The sequence below is a fragment of the Taeniopygia guttata genome, chromosome 1A (genome assembly GCF_048771995.1).
Source record: "Taeniopygia guttata chromosome 1A, bTaeGut7.mat, whole genome shotgun sequence".
In the NCBI taxonomy this organism is placed as follows: Eukaryota; Metazoa; Chordata; class Aves; order Passeriformes; family Estrildidae; genus Taeniopygia; species Taeniopygia guttata.
This window is the reverse complement of record NC_133025.1, coordinates 8797373-8817311: the sequence shown is the minus strand read 5'-3', so window position 1 is coordinate 8817311 and position 19939 is coordinate 8797373. Positions and strand designations below refer to the sequence as shown.

The 19939-nt window shown below is 37.6% G+C and overlaps 1 protein-coding gene across 1 annotated transcript in view; it reads right to left on the bottom strand.

Annotated features, from left to right (window-relative positions):
* The window catches only part of SEMA3A (semaphorin 3A), a 164173-nt gene that overhangs the window by 47051 nt on the left and 97183 nt on the right, over positions 1-19939 (bottom strand). Inside the window, exons 5-6 of the mRNA XM_012568879.5 lie at positions 19571-19664; positions 12717-12836 (exon numbers count right to left, since the gene is read on the bottom strand). Coding sequence (XP_012424333.4) covers positions 12717-12836; positions 19571-19664 — 214 coding nt within the window. The remainder of the gene's footprint in view (positions 1-12716; positions 12837-19570; positions 19665-19939) is intronic.

The window sequence follows — 19939 nt, the reverse complement described above, 5'->3', positions numbered from 1 at the left end:
AAATCAATAAACACCATCCTCAGATATGTGGCAATATTAACAGATACAATGTATTATCACTGAATGCTTCCAACTATTTCATAAGACCTCTGCAGAAAATGGGAAAAATATGAATCCAGTCTTCCAAGTAACTTTTCTTCTGTTTTTTTCTGAATGATCATCTGTACAAAAGGTGTCTCTGAAAGGTTATATTGTTTCCGCTTATACCAAGTTCTGTAACAAATCTTCCCACAAATCTTGCTGTACTTATCTGAACAGAAATCCTTAAAGCCTACCAAAAGGAAATTAAATTTATATACATAAAGATATATTAAAAATACTCTTTTCCATAATCCAGGAACCTAACAAAACCACAGGCCAACTTATCGCTTTAAAAGGTAAATCAGACAGGCAACTATTTTGTCTTCAATTACTGAGTGTGTTTGTGGCAGCTCTAAGTGTTCTGGAACATCAAAATCTGCTGGATGCTGTACAATAAATGGTGGTCTCAAGGATTTACAGTTTAACCCTTGCCTTTGAAAGAGGTAATTTTCCCTGGTAATACTACAAGGCAGCTCACCTTACTAATAGAAACATTCAGCCTATAGATACATTGATACAGTGATCTCAGAACAGAAGGAAAAAGAACAAAAAAAGGCTTCTCAGCCTCAGTTTTGGTGGGTCATGCTCAACAGTTTTTTGGAGAACATTGCTGCATTTGAGACTGATATTGAGATTCTCAACAGAAATTTTATCTGTACACCAGCACATCATCTGTGCCATTCACTGCCTCTGACTATCAACTATTAGCTGGTGATCACCTTCAAACTTTGATCTCCTAAATGTTACTATACACTTTACCATATTTTTTTTTTTTTTACCATATGGTATGTAAAAGCACTTAGCTAAAAAATTTTTTCAAAAATCAAATTTAACAGCCACTTCTTAAAACAGATGAATTTACACAAACCCATGGAATCCAATGCAATAACAATGGATGGGATACTCCTGACACCACTTTGATAGCTAAGAGCTGGACATTGAAGCCTGAAATAAGTAGTATAGGGCATTCTAAAGGTCAAGGGGAAAAAGAAGCATCACTTTGGCAATGCAGCAAAATGGGAGGTTCAGGCTCTATTCTACTGTCAAAATCTAAAGGCATCAAATGAGGAACCATTTGACAAACACTTTGTGCGTCTTTGATCTGTCCGCCATACCTGGTAAGTGAAATTGTGTGAATTCTTCTTTATTTTCTGTTATTTAGTCCAACATGCTGCCTTTACAAGTGAAAAATAAGTATCCATTTGTCTCTCCCATTTGTCCTTTTCTCTTCCTGTTCCCTCTTCCTTACACTACAGTCATGAATGAGGGTCTGTGGCCTAAATGATGATGTTGATGACATCAGTTTGACCCTTTTGTTTCACAGAGTTGCCTTGACAGAGCCTGGGGAGGAACTTGGTGAAGTGGCTCAAGTGGGAAGGGAACAGTTTCTACCCTGGAAACATGGGCTTGCAGAACTAAATGGAGAAAAAAAATCTAAATGTTTTTGCATTAACTAAACCCTTGCAAATCATGGAATGTAATCTGAAGGGAAATTACATGTCATATTAAATACAGAGCTTTCTAATTAGGTGTTTCCTCTACTCCTCTTCAAAGCCTACAGAAATATTAAGATGTCCACAGTTACAGCACAAAAACATCTTCAAGATGTAACATTTGATATATCACAGTATTTCAGAAATAATGGAACTTCTGCAAGGAATTAACAAATGTGGATTTAACCACAACAGATGGTCTATCTACATTTACTGATCTTACACAGTCTTAGTGTCATCACAAAGCCCCGTACTAGGCTCAGTCCTGATCCAGCAAAGTTCACAGCCACAACTCTGTTAAATACAGGAGTTGAAACAATATCCCTGATAATGGGGTTTAATATTAGCTTTGCCATTCTTTGCTAGTGTAACTTTTTAATTGTGTTTTTGAACTACCTGAATGTGTTATCAATGTTTTAAATACATTAACGTTTCCACTTTGTTGCAAAAATAGGCTTTTAATACTACATAGTGTTTAGCATGCTAGTACCAGCCATCAGTTTGATATCAGCCGTGACATTATTTAATTTTCAGAATCACAGAGGTTAAAGCTCACTGAACTATAAACAGTTGGAAACATGGAGTGTAATCCCAAGGCACAGCTCTGCACAAGCTGTAATTTAAATCATATTGCATGCTAAGCTGAAAAGGCAGTGCAGGTCCCAGAGGGCATGAATAAATCTGCAGTCACTGATTTGCCACACACATTTGTGTTGGGATTCTGTAACTGTGCAAATGTGATGTCTTCCTTTAGAGCAGAGGACCTGTCATCTACTGAGATTTGTAATTAAATAACCCAAAGAACAAAAGCAATTACTCAGCCCTACAAATATTCAGGCTGAAATTTCAGCAATTTCAGGAACAAAGAGAAGGGGAAGTTCCGGAGACAGAGAGAAAGGGAGGCTTTGAGTCTGCGATAATTCATCTGTGTCTAGTGCTAGTGGAGGTTTTAATGCATAGAACAGGTATTCACATACCTGGCTTCCTCTGAACTAATAATTCCATCAGCACAGACTCCACTGTGAAGTGGATGTTTCTCCAGCTAAGGAGCCAATTATGCTTCCAGCTGGCTCCATGCCACCTCAGGTGCCGGCTTTGAGCAATCAGTTGTGTTAATTGCAAGCAACACTAAATGCCTTTTGGGACAAGCAATTCACGGTTCAGGAATGTTAGTGTGAAGGGGGTAGGTTCAGCCCCATTACTGAGAGTAAATCACAGAGTTTGCATAGGTCGCAGGCTAAGAGTTGGAATTTTATGTAATGGGGGAAAGAGGTGGGAACAGACTAAGGGGCTATATCCTCACATCATTAACTCTGTTGGGCACCTCAGTTAATTGATGGAATGAGGGCTATGTGGTGGGCTGTGTGGAGCCCCTCATATTTTCCCAAGGCCCAGTTCCTTGGGTCTGCCAGAAATTCTGATCCAGACTAATGGGGCTAAGACATTGGTCCAAGAGGAGATACCTCAACTGCCCACGAACATGGGCTCCTTCACAATAGTTGGTATTTTCTTTCTTTCTATTTGTCATAGTTGGAAAACAATAGTTTTAAATGTGCATAGGAATTGTCTGATATAAAGAAAATACTACAAGGGTGATAGTAACACAATGCCAAAAAGGTATGATGAAGGGCAAGCATATATAAAAAATAGTCATTGTAGGACTAAAGAGTAGTAATGAAATGAGCATAATAATGAGATCAGAAATCAGATCTTGGCTGCATAGAGTCATTGTCATCAGCTAGAGATCTGGCCTGTTGTATTTTGTGGGGTCTATCTTTTGACTCATTACCTCAATAACAAGTTTTTTCCAGTCATTTATTCATAAGCATGGATTTCTAATATATTTGTCCACGAGCCCCCCTCCAGCCCTATTTAAAAGAAGAACCCTGCCCAAATGTTGGAGGTGATGTAGGGGAAGCTTGGATTTAATCATTGGAGATAAAAGGACTAAATGTGTGGTGGGGAGTGGGAGGAACTGGTACAAATCTCAGTCTGCAGGTACTCAGAAACAATGTGCAGGCTCAGGAAGTCTCTCTAATACCCTTTAGAGGCTCAATCCCCGTGTCCCACATGGATATACAAAGAAAACTTCTTAAAACAAAGCCATCTTATTTCTCCCTTTAACACAGACTAAAACATTGCCAAACACTTTTGCGTCTGAAGCTGTGAATTTCATTAAATTCTATGCAACTTGCTCAGCACTCTCATTTTTGTGTGGCTGAAACCTTTAATTCTCTCCCCACTGCCCCACGGCCAGCGTGCTCCAGTCACATCACACTTAACCTTTGCCTTGGCTTCTCAAAGAAGAATTTGTCTCACTCTATTCACAGCCTCAAGAGTTTGGCAAACTGCACTCGGGCGCCGCGCTGGGCCTTTATATTGAACACACTAATCTGATTGTTTTTCCACTCTACAAACTTTGGGTCAACAATCAAGCTGCTGCCAGAAACTAATTAATTTGCAAACAGGCCCCATTTTCACAGGGGGAGAGCTTTTGAAGCCTATGTCAGTAGAGCTGGTCACACCATGGTGACATGCATTGTCATGGCATCCACTTTTCTGGGTAATTCTCCTCACTAATTTTTCACCACACACATGAACTCAAATTACCCAGCCAACAGTAAATCTCTATTGAATGCCCACCAAACTCTAAACGTGGTGGCCTGAGAAGAGGAAATTGGTATTGACAGGGTCAACACTCATTAAATTGATGTCTAGAGCAGAAGGAAAAAAACACAAAACAACACAAGAATGCAAAAAGAAAATTCGGATGTATGTCATATCCCAACAAAGGGGTCTGTAACAGACCCACTCCTCCTTTGTTTAAATCAATTAGTATTCTGCTGTGTGACTCCTACAAACAGATTTCTGCTTAACTTGTCTGAAAAACTGGTTAGTGACTTTTGTGAACAAGAAAGAAGGCACAATTTGGTAGTTAAAAGTCACTGGTTTTCAAGCATCAGAGGTGTGATGAGCTCTCACAGAGATCATGGGAAACCTACTTGAATTTGCAAGGTCTATAACACAGAGGCTTTGTCTTTGGAATCTGGCCACTTAATCTGAACTTTCCTTTTGCTTAAACTGATTTGGATCTCTGCAAAAATGATAATTACAAAGAAACTGGTGTTGTGTAATTTAAAGTGGGTTCTGTACCAAAAGCAACGTACAATGCAAACTTAGAACCCAAACACTACACATTTTCTGGACAAATGACTTTTTTTTCCTACTGAGATTTATCTCCAGGGAAGGGAAAAGGGGGAGTCATCTTATGAAGTAATGCATGTGGGTAACATAGATAGATAGATAAATATATAGATAGAAATGATCTTTCTAATCATACATTAACTGAAAGTAGTACACAAAGCTTTCTAGAAGAGGTTATTGACACTGCTTGAATAATATACTATGTTTGTCACCTTAAGTGGGCAGGCCATCACTTTACAAAGCCATCCACTGCCAACTCTATAAATTATCCAATGAAACAAGTCCATAGGAAAAAATATTCCATCTTAGGGTAAGAAAAAAAAAAGAAAAAATGCTTTTTAGAGGAGATCACTGGGACTATTGGTAACTGGAAAATTTCAGGTGTTTTTTATCAGTGTAAGAAGGGCACAGAGCCTTACTCCTCCAACTGAATGTTCTCCTGGAGTGTGCTCATGCGGATGGATTTCTACACTGCTCCTGCTGCTGAAAGCAGATCAGAGTTGGATTTATTTTTCTAAAGGATGGATAAAGAAATCAACTCACCTGCATCATCAAATTTGAATCTGAACACCTTAATGAGATCACCAATTTTACCCAGTACAGAGGTACATTGATTTATCCACATCCAGAATCTCCCCAGAGCTTTTTCTGGCTCCTTCGTCCAATTGCATTCCAGAGAAGGTGATGGGAATGGCTGCACTCTCAGCTCTCACCCCAGCATGAGACTCATCAGGATTTACTGGGTTGCTATATTGTTGATATATGTTGATATGTTGGCCTTTCAATTCACTATTGAAATAAAAACCTTAAAATTTAGCAATTTTAAGGCACATCACCAATTACGTATTGACCAATTCAGTGCACAGGAGTGAGTGCAGATCTCAAACTGTCCATCACTGGCAAGTTTCTTTTTAGAAAGACTATTCTGCAGTGGTCTGATTGGGACTGGGGTCATATCCCACACTGCTTGTTTTGAGAACTATGAACTTCTTTCCTGAAATTGTACTTTATGCAGCAGAGAAACTTCTCTGGTCTCCACTGGAAACAGTGAACAAAGAACTCTAAGCTCTACCATTATTTTTGATCTTATATGTTCTATAAACAGAGTCACAGAAGGAATAAATTGCACCAAAGCATGGCTTCTAATCTATACTCCCAGATAATACATTTTTTTGGTGTGGATAGTAAGGCTGACCAAGTCAAAACCCATAAATGAGCCCATGGTTAACCATGTAATATACACATATCCTAAGTCAGGTTCCTGGACTAACTTGTATCCTAACTTCCTGGAGCACACTGTGGCAATAGCTCAGACCAGTATGTTTACTGATGCAAGTCTTCCTGCTCCAGGTCATATTCTCTATAGTGTCAGGAAGCCTTCAAAATGTGCAGTCAGACCAGGAGAATGTTCTCTGCTGCTTCACCTTTCCTATCTGCTTTTTCCACTCCAACCTCAAAATTTGTACTTTGGCTACTTTTACCATCTTTTCAACCTAAACAGAACTAAATATCATCCACAGCACTGATATTTAATGAAGAAAATGACCTAATCCTAGCCCCCTAGGAGTGGAGTGGAGAAAATGACCTAATCCTAGCCTCCACTGGAGTGATAGAGAATGAGAAAATCTCTTTCCTAGAATAATTTCAAATAATTTCATTTAGGCCACTTGATGGTAAGATTTTATTATTTCTGGTTGTCTCCATCTACCGTCTTCATGACCTTTCTCACATTCAGAGAAACTGTTAAGCACATTCTAATTGCCACTTGGTCTTTGATTTCTGAACCAAATGCTTCTCTTACTTTGCATAAAGATACAGGGAACAGTTTTCAGACGGGTTCAACTGAATCAACTGATTCAAATACATGAGCATCTTCTAGTCAAGTGTTCAGAAGGGCCTTTGGCTTCCTGAACTGTAGCCATTTCAGATTAGGGACAGGATAAATGTCAAGTAATAACAATAAGAAAGAGCCCTTTATTTTCTGATTTCAGAAATTCTACATTTCTTCCAAGAAAAAAAGAATTGGTTGTAGCAAAATATGTATATAGATAAAGCTTGTTAGATTGCAATGAGAAAAACAACTTAAAATTCATACTCAATCTCTCAAATATGGATCTACAGACTTAAGGAGAAAAAAAAAAAAAACGAACCTTGTAAATTGAGTTTGTGTGCCATTCTGTTCACAGTATTATGCCACCGTCACCATAGTTTCTGAGCACTTCCTAGCACTGCGTTAGGTGACATTAGCATTTGTCACACATGGAATTTATCACTGTGAAATTATTTATTACTATTCTTAGCAATAAAGATAGTGGGAATGAGGGGGGGTGGGAGGACTTATTGAGTGAGAAATGAGACTTGCATATATGGACATGTTTTGTTCCACAAGGGTCAGAGCTGTTCATGCTTCTGCAGGCCATGGTGGGAAAGTGTGGAACTCAGTCCACACTACAGCCTGCATGATAGGATGTATCAGCTGCTCAAATATAGAAATGGTTATTTTAAATGCAAGAGATCCTTTCACAGAAAAATTAACAGCAAAAGAACAACAAAAAAAATTAAAAACACAAAAAATTCCCTCACTGTTTTCACTCCTAAGGTTGTTTAAATATGTCCTTGTAAATTCATGGTAATGCAGACTTGGAAGAGACTTCTTAGTCTTCTTACTGTAGCCTCTTGGGATGTCAGACAATGTGCTATATAACAACACATAAAATGTTACCTGAATTCCTCTTAAAACCAGCTAGGCTGCCTCACTGACTACTTCTATTGGACAGCTTTTTGTAATTTCATTCCCATCATAGTTTAAGACTTCTAATTTGAAGACTAAATAAATTCATATGCAGTTCACAGTTGGGTTTTTTTAATATCCTTTGTTTAAACAGCTCTTCTCTCTATGGAGATTTATTGTACTTGTAGCAGCCCTCATCTTCTTGCTCCAATAATATCGTAGATGCATTTTATGAAACAACCCCAGGTACCAGGATGGTTGGGTTCTGTGGCCTCTTTCCACAGCTGATACCTGCATTTTACTGCATTGTGTATATCTGGATCGAGAATGTGTAGGAGGTGAGCTGGAAAATGGGAAGCTAGACAGGCATTTAGGAACAAGGGAGTGGCACAGCAGAGGGGGCCATCAATGGTTATGCATAGCTAGAAAAAGTGTTTGGTGTGGTTGACCAAAAACTAATTAAAGCTTTAAGGATCAGAATATGTACACACCCAAGTCTCAACAAGAGTAATTAATTTCTAACTTTTTGATGCATTTAATGCATTTTTTTACAGAGGTAAAAATTCTGTAAACTATCTGCAATCTTTTATTTCTGTTGTCATACAGTAGTCTGCTGTGCAATACATATATACTCGATATCATGTGTTTGTAATGCCAGTGTTGGGACATTCAACAAAGTGTCTGAAGTGGAAACAACACAAAGTGATGTCTACAGTTCTGTTGGAATGCCGGGAGAGTATCAAGTCTGTGTTTCCTCCTTGGACCCTGTTAAATTTAAGAGGGCATTTTCTTTTTTATTGAACAGTCGCTCAGCTTCTATAACTCTCAGCTGTTTATGTAACTGTAAAGTAAAGATTACCAAGGACAATAACCTCAGGGAACTAAGCACAGTTACTACTCCACTTTAAAAATGAAGCCATGGAAAGTATGCTAAAATAATATCACAGAGTAGTTTAAACCCATAAAAAGCAAGGAAATTCCAAGCCAAGTCTGGAAATCCAGACTGACAATCTCTCTTAACCCCAGGTCTAGTAAAGAGGGTGAGTGAGGCCAGTATTTCTGGGGTGCAAACCAGATTCATAATACTATCCTAATGCAGCTTTTGTGATTTCATTTCCTTTCAGATTTTGCTCAGCCCAATCCTGCTTTGCTTTTAAAATAAATGTTTATGGTTATTCATTTTACAAAATGTTAACAATTTAAGGACAGATCCCCTGTGCTCAAGTCAGAGAAGATGAGAGCAGCTTTAATCTCTCTCCTTCCACTCCTCTAATCTTCAGCTTGAAAACTGCCTTGGGTGCATTGCCTTTGCATTGCTCAGCATTTGCTCTGGTAGACTGCACTGCCAATTCTGCCTTCTTGCCTGCAGCCATGCCCTCAGCCCTTGCAGGAAGGCGTGGGGCTGGTGTACAGCAAACGCTGCCTGCTGTGCAGCAGGGAACTCCCTGGCACCACGAGAAGCTGCTCCCACCTGCACAGGCCTCTACTCATCTTTTTTTTTCAACTTCTGCAGCAGTTCATGGAAGCAGGACATGATCCATGCTTCTTCAAAATAACTTTATGACTCTGAACTATGAGAGGCAATAGCACATTTCAAGGGAATCGTGTACTTGCCGATAGGCAAGACTTTGTAAGATATATATGTAACATCAAGGCTGTTGTTCCTTATAGTAAAGCTGTACAGAAGATTTTTTTCAACATCAGAATTTTTTTTTCTTAGGGTTCAAAACAATTCTTGACCCTCACTAGGACTGTGTAAGATTGCCAAAGCTTCTTTTGTGCAGAGAAAACTCCATGCACGTACCGGAGGAGCATAATGTTCCATGCGTGCATGAACATGGCTTATAACAAAGCACATGATTCAGTCTGGGGCACTGAACTGCAGCTTTTCATGTCCAAGATGACTTCCCTGAGCACCAGCTTATTTTACTGTGTTTTTCCAAATGCTTCCTTGTCACATCTGGCCAGCTCTGTATCAATAATTAAATATACACTGCTACACTGACTGATGTATAGCTCCCTAGCTTCTAGATGAATGCCCTGACTACATGGCTATAGAATCAGTCTCCCTTGTTTTATTTGGCTTGGTGACTGTTTAATTATTTATACAAAATGAAAGCTTTAGAAGCCTGTGACTATTTAATATCTCAAAGAGACTTAAGAAGTCTTTAAGAGCTGCTGGTCAGCACCTTCCCTTGAGCTGGGCAGAGTTCTCTTCCTCAAAACATACAATGTCTGTAAGAAGATTGAGCATCTCCAGAATGTGACTGTGTGATGTCTGTAGGAACTCTGTGTTCCTGCTTAAATCCCAAAAACTTAATCACTGTGTGTAATGTTGTTCTACTTTTATGCCAGTTCAGGGCAAGACAGTTTCTGGGAAAAGTTTGCAACTGTCTTCTCATGCAACTGTCTTCACATGCAACTGTCTTCTCCTCTCCATTTTTGGTACCAATCAGCTGCGTTTTCTGCACCCTGTCAGCTCTGACCTTAGCCTCAACATGGAAAAAAAAACAATTTAGCTGCTGCTCTGACTGAAGTAAACACTAGCAAGGTCTTAGAACTGGATGTCTCACCACCTAACTATTAAACTCTATGGAGATGAGAATTTGTCTCTAAGTTTGACCAGAACTATTCTGCAGCTTTCAGTATATGCCCCTTAAGAATACTGTTTTTTTACCTGAGGCTAAGCACACTGTAAAAAGCAACTAGGAAAGCAAACCCACCCCTACATAGAAATCCATGTATTTACTAAAAAATTTATAAAGGTCTGCAAACTTAATGTTCAAAACTAGTTTTTACAGATCTTTAAGAAAGCAGTGAACATCTCAATCTTCAATGAGTGCTTGTTTCATTAAAAGCATATCCACTTTAACAACGTGCAAACACAAAGTTTCTTTTTATTTTTAAAAGAAAAATGACAAATTAAAAACAATAATCAAAGGACCAGCATGCCTGCAGAATTTCAAATGCAAACTGTTATCAATTTTCGATTTCCATGTTAGATGCTGAAATTAGGAGAGCTGTGTGAAAAGGCTGCCAGGATCTTATCACTGGGAAATTAACAGTAAAGCCTCAGAGCCTCTAATAGGAATGTTGTAGTGCAGATTTTAGGCCAATCTTTCCATATTAGGAAGGTAAATGTATGAAGTTGCAGTGGAGAGAGAGATTTCAAAAATGTACTTAAGGATCATTCTCTATTAAATTATGGACAGTTATGAGAATAATTTCTAAAGGTTTCAATTTGATTCTTATCTTGTTTTAAATTAAGTTTTAAACTTTCCATACAGTAATATAGTGCAACAACTTTACTTATGAGTTGGAAATCACTTTCACCTTGGGATACAAAAATGCTTTCTATTCTTATGCTCATTTTATAAAATATAATTTTGTAAAATTCAAGAAAGATTGAGGCTCATCAGCTCCCCACCTTGAGCACAAAGCAGCTGTGGTTTCTGCACCGTCAGATGTAACCTTAGTGCTAATTTGGGAAAAGCAGTTCTCACATTTAGTGCTGAAAGACTGATAACCGAATCCACAATGGAATGACACAATTTCAGCAGTGAAGTACAGGGCCTGTGGACAATGGCTGTGTTTTCCCACTGCATAAATCCTCCTGACTCAGCTGTCATTGTGCAAATCTACTGCACAAAAGCAGATTTTGCTTGCATGACTGAGTTTAAAATGTCATCATGACTACCATAACTAAAGTTGATGTTGGTCATCTTTAACACGTTATTACTCTACCAGGTATCAAGATAGATGGGTATGTCTATAACCCTTGTACTTAACTGTTTCCTCAAGACCAGAAATCTTGTTTACTGTCATAATAAAATAACCCAATGAATACAATTTTTGTGTTACTGGATAAACACAGATTGTAGAACTGAAATATTGTAGACCTGAATCTGTTTTCCTGACAGATAGTTGTCCACATGAATTGCAGAAAAATTAAATTTAAAACAATATGCAATAGATTCATAAACTTGTCATATATACACACACATATGATACTTGTATACAACTTATGTTATATATAGAGTTAATCTAACTTGCAAGAGCATCTTGTGGTTTTAATTATGAGTTAGGGGCTGATGTTGTTATGGATTGTATATACAGCTAATGTGACATCCAGTCTAATACTAGAAGGTCTCGACTAGCTAATAACAAACTGAGTTTTAAAACATACTCTTACACATTAAAATTTGTGTGAACAATTTGCACTAAACTGTAAAACCACATAAGAAAGCCTGAACCTCAGCAGAGACATAAATAATATGGCTAGAAGCAAAAAATGTCTAAGAATAAAATAATTTGTGAATTCAAAAACAAGAGTGCAGGTGCAAGCAGTATGTACAGCAAAAACAGAGCTAGTTAACTCTTAAAAATTAAAATTTAAATTAACTCATCAACTACAGTAAGTATTACTTAATTCAAATGTCAGCTTTTTCAGACAATGAATTCTCATTTCCAAAATGTTTGTAACCTTGTACAGCTAAAGACAAGTGTAATTCCATTTGAGCTATTGGCAATTTGACTTCAGTAGAACTTGGACAGAGTACTCAGATGCATTCGAAAATATATTGGCACATGAAGTCAAAATCAAATTTTCTCTGAAACTATCTTTCCCTCCTCAGACATGCAAATAAACAACCACAGGCTTGATTACTAATATCCATACAATAATGCAAGCTATTGTGCTTTGCTAAACTAGTGGATATTTTGAAACCAAATCACTTGGAATCCCCTGGACCCTCTTCTCTTTTCCCAAACTCCTAACAACTTTGGCTTGCTCATGAGATTCTGTTGGTTGACTGTCTGCTGGATGTGGCCAGTGTCCCCTTCAACCCAGAAAAAATTAAACCTTGTACAAGGCACAATCCTGCCCAAAGCTCTGGAACTACTTTGTGTTCATGTGTGGCTGATGCCCCAAGCCTTGAGTTTCTATCCAACTTGCATGACTGTGCTGCTCATATCCAACTTGCATGTCTGTGTGTGTTTTAAATTTAATCACACCCCACAAATCTCAGTGTAATTAAACCAAAAAAGCTTCTTTATAAATCACTTTTGATTAGTTTAACTGGTTTAAGACAGAATTCTGCCCCAAATAAAAGAGGAGTGTATATGTCACAGATGTTGCTGGAATGGAGCTGTGTGCTAGTCTTTAATGGCTGGATGAGTGTAACCAGAGAAATGTACATTTTACATACCATTTAGCCACCGGGAGTCGTGCTGCTCTGTTCTGATGGGATGGTGATGCCCCAGAGTTCGGAAAATGGCAAAGTCCCTGCCCATGAAGTCTGCTGCTGTGCCAGAGTACAGTTCTCCATCTGTGGGAGGACATAATTGCAAGCAATATTCCTCAATTTTCCAGTCATGGCAAGTCAGAGAAAGCTGTCATATGTTCATATTTCACTAATAGGGATAATGAGTAAATTACAAAATAACAAGCCATATGCAACGTATTGTCATTGAAAAGAGAGATTAAACCCAATTTCTCACTGCAGAGCTTAATTGTAACCTCTTGCAAATGAGCTGTATCTGCAGACTGCTGGTGAGCTTTGCAAAAATGTGTTTGAATTCTTAGGCTGTAACAGTGGCAGCCACTGCACCTACTCTGGCAGGCAGGAGTATGCAGCCTCAGAAAACCTACCTGACTGTGAAATTGCCCTCTTTAGAACAGGAGTTTTGTTTGGAGACCTTCCATCCTACTGGGTTTATGTGACTCTGGGAACTGAAGAGTCCAGCTCAGTCATTTTTGGTTCAGAAAGTCCTTAGGTCCCTTTAATTTTTCCTGTAGAAATTATTCTATTTCCTATATAAATTTTTACTTTGGTTGGTTTGAAGGGTTTTTTAGTTTTGTTTTGCGTTTTTGGTTTGGGATTTGTTGTTGGTGGTGGTTTTTTTTGTTCTTCTTGTCGTTGTTTTGTTATGGTTTGTTTTTTTACTCTTTTTCCTTTTTTTTTTTTCCTCAGCAGATCCTCAGAAAACATTATATTTTACAGGAAACACAGAACATGCCTCTGTCCTTTGGCCACCTTTGTAACTGTGGTACTGGCAAAGGGCAACAGCTAAGGGAGAGAACAAACAAGATCATTCCCTGCTACCTTGACCCCCACGCATTTCACAGTGAAAAACTGAACTAAAAATTGACCTATGATACTTTAGCCCATAAATGGCACATACACAGCCTAGCTGGAGATGAACCTCATCCCAGTGTGTCCCCCCTCAGCCAGCCAAAAGTGCCACAGAGGAGACAGAGAGGCTGGGGGGAAGAGAGAGAGAGAGACTGTCTAAATTCTAAAGAGCAGGTCTAGTTAAATACCTGCCAGCTGGAAGAGAGTGCAATAATACTAATGACATTGCAATGAGACCCACAGAAAAGAACCAGGGATCAAAGTACAACACATATCTTTCTGACATTAATTTACAGCTTGTCCATGAAATCACGGAATCAAAAATGTTAAAAATGCATTTTTAGGACTGTGTTCTACATCTGTATGTGAAATGAGATAACCTACCCTATATTGTTAAAATTGAATTAAAAAGCATTATTCCTTCCAGCTACTACTTTCAAACTACCCATATTACACAGGTCCCTTGTGAAAAAGTCAAGTTTGAGGATAAAATAACTCTTTCTTTAGCTAAGGTAATACATTTTTCATGGTCATGATGAACTCTACCATATCCTCATTTTAAAACACTCTTTTAGGAACAAGTTTATCATTTTCATGGCAAATTTAGGTATTTCCAGGGCAGGACAACCAGATCCAAGCATGCCTATTGGATATCACCTGGCATCTTTTCCCCCGAACACTGACACCATGAAATCACTGACTGAACCCAGAGTGGCTCTGTAACCATCTGGTAGTTGTGAAAGTCAGGAAGGGTGAAAACATGATAGCGGAAAGGCGTGGAATTGAATGAATTCACAGCAGAGATTAGAAGCAAACAGACCAGTCATGCCCAGCAGGAGGTGTAATCAGAAGGGAAACAGTACAGCATATCATTAATTAACGATTTACCATTCTTTTATGTCATTTTCAACTTATTTTGAAGGGGAGACAATCACTTAATTGTAGTTATTATTATGTACAGAGTATGTGGCTGAGATTCTAAAGATCATAAAACCTTTTTGCCTGTGAAAAGGGCTTTGATGCTATGCTTAACCTTTCTTTAACCCTATCTTCATTTTCTTGTCTTTCAATCCCCAGTGAGTTCTGATAAATCAATAGAAATCAAAGCATAAGGGAAAAACCAACAAGGCCTATTTTTCTTCTTAGCTATCAACAGATCTAAAGGTCAATCAGTCAAGAAAAAAAACCCTTATATTTAATACTATATTCCTAAATTTAACCAAATACAATTTGAAAACAAATGAAAATTGTATATTTGAAATATTTAGAGTATTTTTGACACCTCTGTTTATAACTTGATATATAAACACCACTGGATATGAACATATTTTCCAGGCTGCCCTCAGCTCAACCCAAGAGGACACCACAAGGCTCTTGTGGCTGATACTTTTTCTTCAGTAGTGACAGGATAAGAGTTTTGTCAATAACTGGTTTCAGCATGTTTCAAATGAGGGTCTGTAGAAAACTGTCTGACCTTTTTATCATCTCTACTACAGCCCCTCCAAGTTTCAGGATACTAAACCAGTGCCTGCAGTTTGAACTGATCTGCTGTAGTCATGCAAAAAGGAGATTTTGACTTCTTCCACACAGAAATACCAAGGAACTCCATTTATTTTTGTAAGGCTTTAGATAAGTTTTGCAAAATTCAGGGTGAGCCTCAAGTCATGTCCCAGATGTGCACATCCTTTGAGTTAGTACTATGCAAAAGCTATATGAGGATTTTGCCTCCTGTCTAGATAGAAGTACATTCATCTTTATTTCCCTGTGCATACCTTCTTTTGGACTGAAATTTACTCATTGCTAGTCTGGAAAATGATTCTTTAATGTCACAGATAGTCTTCACTGTGTTATTTCTAGTGCCAGCAGTTTCAAAAGAAGTTTTATAAACTTTAAGAATAAAGTGGAAATTAACAGTTTGAAAACTGACAAACATTTATTGAAGGAAAATATAAAGGAGAAAAAAAAAAAAAAAAAGAAAAAATGAATCACTTTGTATATCCAGCCCAGTAGTACAAAGGAAACACTGTCCAGAACTAAAGGACGGCCTTCAGTTGTTTGCATAGGTAAAAAATATGTTTTGGACAAAAAACACCTGTTGTAAAGGAGTAGCATGCTGACACATCAGAGATACATATGCTGACTTTACTAAATAAAGAGGCAACAATTAAAGTCCATAGTAATGCTGATTTTTGGAGGGGAAGACCCATTTACATAAACAGCACAGAACTCTGAATAACTCCTAAGGTCATGAGATACAAAGATGTTGAAAACTATGTAATATGGATGTATTTGCTTTTAAGTAAGATTGCATTCTGAAAGAAAATAATTTGTGGAGAGTAAAAAACTGTAAACTTTCCTTTTGAAGTAGTAAGGAAGTTGAATGAATAAGGAATACAGGCAAAACCAAACCCTGAATGTCACAATTGCTCTCAATGGTAAAAGGGTTCAGAAATGAAATCTATCCTTGGTTAAAAGGTTTATTCACTAAAGTTGAGATTTTCAGACAGAGAGGTATGCACTTCTTTTGAAGTCAATAACTAAAACTTCCTAGAAAGTACAGTAATTTTAAAATCTTGAACCTCATATGTACTTACTAGCTAATTTCTAAGGAATAGAGTTTTAACTAGTGAAAAGCCACTGTCTTTCAGATCATATTAATACATATTTTGGGAGCATCAAGGCACCTAAACGGATTTTTAAATATGAAAAATTTTAAAAACTGTTAAAATCTAAAAGGAATTGGGAATTGTAAAAGAAAAGAAAATCAGTGAGACACAGGAGCATAAAAAGCTTTGAGGATTCTGGATAACCAAAGCTTCTGAAAATCCCAAATGGTCATTTCCTTAAACAAACTGTTGTTGGGACAATGCTGCCTCCTTCTCTGAAGGTTTTATTTTTTTTTCAACTGTCCCAATACAATTCCTTTAGTCTAACACATTCAGTGATATTTTCTCCTGCGATTATATTCCTTGGAAACCATGCTGCTTCTCATTTTCCTCCTGCCCTGGCATACTTGTGAGTGGTGCCCAGGGATTTCTTAGTCTCTACATTTCATGCATTAGGCCACTCAAATGGAGACTGTTTAGTTAGCAGCAAAGATGGGAATGGCTGCACAGTGTCTTACATTACTAGGAATTACTTGTATCGTGTTCCCAGTTGGCATTTACTTTAGAGTAGGGTAGCAATAACCAACTTTAATGAACAACTGTTAAAAAACAATGAAAAATGTTTGCAGGTAGATGGAACAAGGAATGTATACTGGAAAAATATTGGAACAACTTAATAATGATGAACTGTTTATTTTTGCTTTGCTTTAGTGTTGTTTGTTTTTTTTTTTTTTTCCCAATACTATTGATTTTTTTTAGGGGAGAGGGAAAACTGAAGATGCTCTTTACACTGGTAAGAGTTTATTTCAGCTGAAAAACAGAATAGGCCTCCTGGGTACTAATAGCTATTAAAGACATGACGTTACTTTTTTTGCAAATTAACATTCATATTTTGCCCAAATTCCTACATTTCACTTACCTAAATTCCACATTTTACTTTCTAATTACGGTGTCAAAAACATATTCTCCTTCCACACTTTGCAAATATCTGTTTAATGCTTCTGATAAAGAAGAGAGATCTTTCCCTTCTGTACGTAACCAGTCTTCTCAGCCTTTTTTTTTTTTTTTTTTTTACTTTCCTGATAATGTGAATTACTAATTATAACATTGTATTTTAATGAATGCTGGGAATGTTTTTGGCATAACTGCCCTCTTAAATCTTAGATAAACCATGTTCACTTACAAGGACAAATATTCTGCCACGTGAAGAGCCAGGAGTAGCTGAGTTACAGCTCAGCCCAGGAGAAGAGAAGCAGCAGTGCATCCATGTCCCTGTTGTGACATCTTTGTGGTTAAGATGCTCCTCTGGCCTTCATGCCCACCCATGCTTCACTCCAGTTCATCCCATTTCTCAACTGTTTGGGGTGGGGGGAAATACTTTGGCTTGGGTCATCATTTTGCCATAAAAAGCAAGGAGTTTTCTGGCAAAGATAAGTTATTTTTAGGCAAAGAACCAGCAGTGAATTTGGCATACACCCTCTGCAATACACACTCTGCAGAAAAGGGTCGCAGCAAAATGCAAAAAATGTAACGTCATAATCAGTAATCAGTAATTTTTGCAGTGTGTTTTGCAAGTAATGTAATGTGACTGTGAGGCAACTAAAAGGAGTTTAAAGCAGAGAAAGAAGGATGCTCATGTTCAGGATGCAAGAATGCTAATTTTAGCTTCACCCTGAGTTTTGTGTGACTGAAGCAGAAATTTTTCATTGGCTCAATTTGCACCATTTTCTATTGTGTTTTTACATCCAGTGGCTCTAACTGAGGCCTGATTGAAAACAAATGATCATGCTCAGTCTATTCTTTATTAGAAGAAAATATACATGGAGTGAAAATTATAGTGACAGGAAGTGGGCTCAAGAAAGCAAAGATGTTTTAAAGACATGAAATCTAAGTCAAGGGAAGTAAAATAATCATATTTGCGACGGACTGAGTGAGAAAAAAAAAAAAGGAATGTGAAAAGCTAGATGCTGTTGACTTTGTGCAATTGCATACCAGTTATACCATGTAATACTGGCTTGTCATCATTCTCTTCTTTATTGTATATTAAAGTAAATAGCAAAGCTATTCGCTTGAGACTAGCTCTGTCACAAATTCAAGTTGCTCCAGGCACCAGTTTATACACTGGCCTTTTACACACACTTTTTTTCTTTCTGTTTGTACAGGGTACAAGTTGGAGCAAGCTGTGGATGTCTTTCCTGTTTTTCCTGTTAAAAAGTGTGTGTCCCCAGGTTAGCTCATCACCTGAGATCATTATGGGCTTTTAAGATCAGGAAATGAGGCACACTTAGGACTAAATTTTTGTTGCTGTCTATTTTGAATAGCTTAATTTTAAAATGCAAAGTAAATAGAATAAGGGCAGACAGTAAGCAAGGCCCTAGGCTAGCAATATGGACAAAGGCCTGAATAAACCAATGTATCTCATTATGTGTCATTTCCTGAAGACTTCTGAGATATGAAAATCTCCAATTTTCTCAAACAATTGTTGGATTTGAAGTTGTAATAAATTGCCAGAAAGTTACATGTAAAGATGTTAAAGATAGGGTTGCTACAACTAAGCAGAGGTGTAGGGAAAGAAGAATCTGTTTCCTTCTAACTTAGTCTCACAAAACATCTTTTTGCCTTTTTTGTGAAGGTGAAGTAATAACAATGAACATATTTAATTTAATTAGATAAGTTAAATCAATTATATAAATTAAATCAATTACATTAGTTCAATTAGATTGACACAGACCAGTTGCTCCATATTTACATATTCCATGAAATGAAGTATTACCAATTCAGAAACACTTAATTTATTTCTTTTTGATCTGGCCAGGAATTTAACTTTATTTACTGTCAGACATATCTCTTCAACTAAAAAATCATCTTAGGGCCTAGACCAGTGGCTGTTAATTGATCTCCAGCTTCCATGCAAGGTAAAGTTGGGTGACAGACATTCCTCAGCAGAAAAACTGATGTCAGGAATTATTTATTCCTGCTCTCACTTAGCTCTCAGCTGGGCTTGTGTGACCACCAGTGTGGCCAGCCTGTAAACTGGGTGACTAAAATGCTTCCAACAAGATGTGAGAAGGAAAACCACTTAACAGAATCAAGGTCCCACAGGGGTATAAAGCAGCTCTTGTGACACCTGAATCTTGGTTTACACCTGAGAACACTTGGGTCAACAGTATTAAAAGTAAACCAGAATTACTTTAACCTGGAAATAAATTGCATAAAACAAATGCCTATTGTAGGTGCTGCACGGAGGAAAAAAAAAGCAGAAAACTGACAAATTATTTACAGTGAATGCACGTCTTGTTGAACTTGTTATGTGGCACCTACCTACTAAAAGTGAAGCTGTCAGCAGTTTGGGATCATAAGGGCTTTTCCCCCGCCCATTTTCAAAATGTGACTCTTCCATTCTAAAAATGTTGTCCTGTGAAACAAAAAAAAAAAAAATTAAAATTTAAAAATAAATTTAAAAGGTAAAACCAACATTATTTGATTAAAACTAAGAAGTAATTTGAACTGTGTTCAAGAAGAGTTCAGTGTATGTGAGTCCTAGTGGGGTTTGTGGCTTCAGAGAAGTCAAATTGCACTGGGTGAGGATCTGGTAAAAGTGCCCATCTCCTAATCAGTTTGTGCTGAATGCTAGTCAAAGGCAAAAATACACATAAACAGCTTGTGTCTCTTCTGTTCCAATTCACATAT